Here is a 5,502-nt window from a genome sequence, read left to right on the forward strand (position 1 = left end):
CACTATGTGCACAACGTGGTGGGCGCCCTCAACCTGGCGCCCGCCATGTTTGGGCAGCGCGAGACCTACCTGGATGCAGTACGGCGTCGGCAGGACCGCGAGGCGCTGGCGCAGCTGCGCACCGGGTCGCATTGGGGCGCGGAAGAGACCGGCCGCTGGACGCGGCGCCCCCGAGAGCAGCGAGTCTGCCCCCACTGCCACGACGGCATTGAAGATGCCCCCCACATGCTGCTCACCTGCCCCCTTTACGCCCCGCTGCGCCTCAACTTTCCTGACCTGTTTGCTGAGCCCCATCCTCCCCACCGCTTCCTCCGCCAGAAACCGTGCCGCCTCGCCGCCTTTGCTGCCGCCTGTCACCAGCGCTGGCTGACCGCCACCGTTGCGCTGCCTGCAGTCCCGCCCTGAACCCCCACTCTCATGTCCACCCCCTTTGCTCTTACCGCACCACACCTGCTCCACGACATGCAGTACTGCCTGCCCGCTCACACACTAAACGCTCGGTGACCTGTCAGTTGGCCTGTCCTGCCTGTTGTTCTACTGCTTCATCCCTCCTTGCTCGAACAACAAAGTCTGTGCTGCAAGCTTGTTCTTGCTGAAACCAGACTGTAAGCCCACACAAGCAAGCATGTCTCGCTGGGACACGGCCACCGAGATGTTAGGTGTCTGGTAGAACTTGAGCCGGCACTTGGTCTCGGGCCACTTGACGGCGCAGCCTGCCTCTGGGCGCAAGCCCCAGGGCAGATCCGTGCCATCGTCCCGCACGACATCCCCAAAGCTGGTGAAATAAGATGCCGTATATTCTGGGCCGCTCTCAACTGTGTACTCGCGTGTGACGGCACAGATGCGAGGGTCTGCGTCGCAGGCCGGGCAGTCAGGCAACGCTTGGCACAGATAGGTGCCTCTTGCAGCAATGCTCGACACAGATGTGCACTTCCTTCTGCCCAATGCCATTCTCTATCTCATGGTCTTTCATGGTGTATTACTCACCTGTTCGTGAGATGTAGTAGTTTGGAAAGTTGACGCCTGCGGTCAGGCAGACAGGCCAGGACAAAGAGCTCGCTGGCGGCGCAGCCTCCCGCAGAGAGGTGTCAAGCCAGCGTGTGGCGTGCGCTGCCAGGTGCGTACCACACAGAGGAGCGGGAGCAGACTCTCACCTAGCGTGAAGTTGAGTTCTCGCACCGTCTCGTGCCGCGCATTATAGGACACCCACGTGCACGACTCAATGTCTACGGGCGCGGCAGCAACGGCAGCGGCGTCTTGTCATCCCAGCACCAGCACCAGCGGCGGTGGCGGCGCCGCTTGCCACAAGTGCAGCCAATAGGCTGGCAGCCAGGGGCAATGCACACCTTTGCTTTGATGCCACGTCTGGGCATTTGTTGCTAGGCACGACTTGAGTGTCGTGCGGCTGGCGCATGCATTGCAGCGCCGCTTCAGCTTGTCGCTCAGCAGCTTGTCGCTGCAGTTCTTGGGGATCTGCACCAGGAGGTCGTCGGCGTCGATGTCGCCTCGGGGGACATATGGAGTGTAAATCAATCCAGTCCAGCTGCAGAAAAAAGAATAAACAACAGCAGGCACGGAAGGCGGTGAACAGGAGGCAGGGCAGGCGGTGAGGGCGCAGCCGGTGGTCGTCGGCGCACTGGCTACAGGCTCCCTCAGCAGCTGCTACCCCGCCAGCAGGGTGCGCTGGGCCCGCGCGCTGTGAGTGCAAGTCGCGGCTGTGTGCCGCCCTGGGAGGTGGCGACGGCGTCCCAGAGTCCCGCGCCCCCACTTTCCCCGGCGGAGCTCACATGCAGTGTGGTTTCAGGGGAGGCTTGTTGATGAATGCGCGCCGCGCTGCAGCCGCCGTGGTGCAGGACAGGAGCACGCCCATCAACAACGCGAGTGGCCACATGCCTGCGAGCGCACGCAGATAACACTGCCCAGCTGCTAGACAGCAATTAACACGATACCCAGGAAACTAGAAACAGGGGCGGCCCGCCGCTGTCACATATCAGGACCGCCATTCACATCATCACAACACATTCGGCCCCCGCTGAGAAGCCATGAACACGTCCGCAAGCCCCAGTTATGTCCATAGACAGCTTTTCGCAGTCATCAATGGGCTGGTGGCCAGATGGGGCTGGCGGCCAGATGGGCAGCCTTTGCCGCCCGCAAACAGTCGGCAAGCGCTGGATGGAGAGGTGGGTGGGAAGCTGTGGTCAAAACTGCAAAACTGGGAGTCGAGGGTCATGCTGCCAGCTGAGTTGGGGGGGGCGGGAGCTGGATCGCTTTGGCGTGGACCGCTCCAGCGCCGCCTCACAACCTCAGGTATCGCTGCTTCTCGGTGCTGCTCAGCATGAAGGGCGCCAGCTGCCAGCCCTGCTCCTGCAACTGCAGGCGGGAAGAGCAGGCACCGTGGTTGTGCTCAGCAGTGCGTGCATGCACCAAGACAGCTGCATCATCACGGGGAGGGCTGCCCCACCCCAACAATTAGTGGAGTGAAGGGAGCAAGGGCTCACCTGGGAGATGAACGGCTTCAGGCTGCCGCGGGCTTTGCTGCCGCTGTCGGTGACTGCCTGCTGCACGTCCACTGCGCTGCCCCTGTCGTCAGCCGCGGACGCCACTGGGTGCCTGCTGCCTGCAGGCGGCACGCCCAACAGCTGCCGCAAGTAGGCTGCCTGCAGCACCGCCTGTACTATGTCCGGCTCTGCGGCGTCCTGCCTGCGAGGCGGGGTGGAGCGGGTGGCAGCAAGTGGCGGCATGGTGGGGAGCTGAGGCCATCACCAGCATGTGATGGTGGGGGACGCGGGGCTCACGTGCAGTCCCAAGATGCTGCCAGCACAGGATGAGCGGCCGGAGGAGGAGTGCAGGAGGCCAGCAACAGCTCCAAAGGCTAGGACAAGCGCAGCATCGCCCCCAGCGGCGGCTCACCTCAGGCAGACACGCACGCTGCCGGCGTGCCGCCCCAACTGCCAAGGCAGCGGCAGCGGCGGCGGCAGCAGCCCTCGCCGACCCCTGCCTGCCGGGCCGCTGCCGTCGCTGCTGCTGCTGCTGCTGCTAGGGCTGCTGCTTGAGCCTCCAGGAGAGGTGAAGGTCAGGAAGTAATGGTCGCCCCTGCGGCAGCACAGCAGCAGGCACAGCACCCGCGGTGGATGCATCGCGGCAACAGTCACAGCACCTTGGCAACACGCGCCCAGGGCTGGCCCGCTCCCGGGTAGCCTGCCCAGGCGGGCCGCTGCGCGTGGCCCTGCTGCCGCCGCTGGTGCTGAGGCACAGGCCACCTGCGCGGGCGTGGGCGACACGCACCCCATCCCTGCCGCTCCACCCACCCACCCACCCACCTGTCCTGCTGCTCCAGCAGCTGCAGGTCCTGGCTGCTCTGCACCGCTTGGTCCAGCGAGCTGATGGTGAGCGGCATGCGCCCCACTGCAGCACACGAGCACGGCGCAGGCAGCGCAGGCGCAGCTCAGGCGGGCGGGCAGGCGGGCAGGCCGGCGGGCCAGGGAGCCTCGCTGCCCAACTGCCAGCCCTGTGCAGGGGAGCGATGGTACTCGCGCGGCCGCCCATGAGCGGAAGCCGCACATGGCGCGGCGCCTGCGCCTCACCCTCGATGTGAGGCGGCAGCACAAAGCGCTCCTCCTCGCTGACCTGCAGGCGCAGGCGGGTAGGCGGGCGGGGTGCCACACGGGACAGGATGAGCGCCCAAGCCGACCAGAGCCGCCAGAAGGGGCAGCAGGCGAGCAGGCAGATGGCACGGCGGGGTGGCAGCCGGCGGCCTGGCACACGCGAATGCCAGCAGCTGCCCGGGCAGCAGCTGCGCAGGCAGCAGCTGCGCGCACCTGGCGCGGCGAGGGCACGCGCCCCTCTCGCAGCCAGTGCTGCGCAATGATCTCAGCCCGCTCCTTGTTCAGGGTGCGCAGGTGGATGGAGCGCAGCTCGCTGCAGGGGCACGGCGAGAGGCAGGGCGGGCGGCGGTTGGCTCCACGACGCGCAGCGGGCCGCATCCTGCTCTCCCTCTCCGGGCGCTGCCCGGCCCTGCCGCCCTTCCCACTTCCCATCCGCTGCGGACCGCTCCTCCAGCCAGCTCCCCTGCCCCGGGGCCGCCCAGCCGCCATCCACACCCCCACCTATAGATGGCCCACAGGTCGCCCGCCGCCAGCAGCGGGAACATGACCAGAGGAAGAGCGCGCCGCGCCGCCTCTGCAGGTAGGCGCCCACGGCAGGGCCCGCGCCTCAGCAGCCAGCCCAGCGGAGGCGCGGCGAGCAGCAAGCGCAGGGTGCCAGGGCGGCGCGTGGCGCTGGCCACCCCCCACCTGTGTGCCTGCAGAGGTAAGTGAGGCCCACCGCGGCCGCCAGCCCTATGTTGTCCATCACCATTTGCTGCGCCTGCGGCAAGACGGCGGCGGGGCGGCAGCGGCGGCGGCGGCGGCAACAGCGGCGAAGATGGGCTCAGCACCTGCAGCCGTGCGCTCCGTGTCCACCGGCCAGCCGACCAGCAGGGGCGGGCCGGGGGGCAATGGTGCGCCGCCCTGCCCTGCCTCGCCGCTCCCCAGGCTCCCCGCCAGCCGCCTCAACCGCCCCGCCCCACCCCAACACCTCGCCAAGCCCACCTGTGTCTTTGCCGAGATGTCAGCCAGGTTCTCCCGCAGGCAGAAGCTGCGGTGGAAGGCGGGCTGCGTGGCGATGAAGGTGGTGAGGCCTGCGGCCAGCCGGGGGCAGTGGAGGCGAAGGAGCGTGAGCAGGTGGCAGCCAGCAGTGCAGGCACGCACACGCGACAAACAGCGGCGCCAGGTGCGACCCTATCCCAGCCAATTTCCACCCACCGATGCTCTTCCCCACGTTTGCCAGGCTGGCCATGACCAGGAAGTGCTGTGGCGCCAGCGGCGTCAGGAACTCCAAGCTGCGGGCGGGGCCCAGGGGCCAGCGGGCGCACACACGACGCCTGTTGGCATGGCGCAGGCGGCAGGCGGCATGCATGGCACGAGCGCTCGGCGGCGGCACGTCCCGTCCCCGCCACGGCAGCAGGCGCGGAGCGGCAGCAGGTGCGGAGCAGGCTGTCCCAGCCGCCCTCCCTTCCCATCCCGCCGCACCTGAGGCTGACCGCATAGATGATGCTGGTGGCGTAGCGGAAGCGCTGCGGTACAGGAGAAGGACCGGTTGGCACCATCCCATGCCACGCCATGCATGCGCACCCGCACCACATCCACCCCCCACCCCACACGTGCCCAGGGCTGGGCCCCCACCTTGAGGTCTGAGTCAAACGACTCCCCGAAGCGCGTGGCCACCGTGAGGCGCCCCAGCCGCCCCAGCCCATCCTTGAGCACCCAGTTGATGGTGGCGGCGGCCGGCAGCGAGCGCCGGGCGCCCACGCCCACCGCTTGCAGCAGCGACTGCGCCGCGGAATGGGTGGGAGGGATGGCGGGCGGTGCTGACGTTGATTCTGAGGGGGACATGCCACGCTGTGGTGGCGTGCAACACGCACCTGGCTGCTCATGGGCCACATGTGCACCGGCCCAGGCGCCA

At 67.7% G+C, this 5,502-nt stretch overlaps 1 protein-coding gene across 1 annotated transcript in view; it reads right to left on the reverse strand.

Moving 5' to 3' along the window:
* Positions 1-436: 436 nt before the first annotated feature.
* CHLNCDRAFT_138052 (hypothetical protein) overlaps positions 437-5,502 on the reverse strand; it is a gene marked incomplete at both ends in the record, with an annotated part of 5,763 nt that continues 697 nt past the window's right edge. Inside the window, 17 exons of the mRNA XM_005851504.1 lie at positions 437-450; positions 618-851; positions 988-1,023; positions 1,155-1,226; positions 1,347-1,543; positions 2,300-2,370; positions 2,499-2,700; positions 2,911-3,093; positions 3,321-3,405; positions 3,585-3,627; positions 3,819-3,918; positions 4,107-4,179; positions 4,293-4,365; positions 4,590-4,678; positions 4,803-4,879; positions 5,070-5,113; positions 5,223-5,369. Of these exons, the coding sequence (XP_005851566.1) occupies positions 437-450; positions 618-851; positions 988-1,023; positions 1,155-1,226; positions 1,347-1,543; positions 2,300-2,370; positions 2,499-2,700; positions 2,911-3,093; positions 3,321-3,405; positions 3,585-3,627; positions 3,819-3,918; positions 4,107-4,179; positions 4,293-4,365; positions 4,590-4,678; positions 4,803-4,879; positions 5,070-5,113; positions 5,223-5,369 (1,740 nt within the window). The remainder of the gene's footprint in view (positions 451-617; positions 852-987; positions 1,024-1,154; positions 1,227-1,346; positions 1,544-2,299; positions 2,371-2,498; positions 2,701-2,910; positions 3,094-3,320; positions 3,406-3,584; positions 3,628-3,818; positions 3,919-4,106; positions 4,180-4,292; positions 4,366-4,589; positions 4,679-4,802; positions 4,880-5,069; positions 5,114-5,222; positions 5,370-5,502) is intronic.

The sequence above is a fragment of the Chlorella variabilis genome, assembly GCF_000147415.1.
Source record: "Chlorella variabilis unplaced genomic scaffold CHLNCscaffold_2, whole genome shotgun sequence".
Classification (NCBI taxonomy): domain Eukaryota; kingdom Viridiplantae; phylum Chlorophyta; class Trebouxiophyceae; order Chlorellales; family Chlorellaceae; genus Chlorella; species Chlorella variabilis.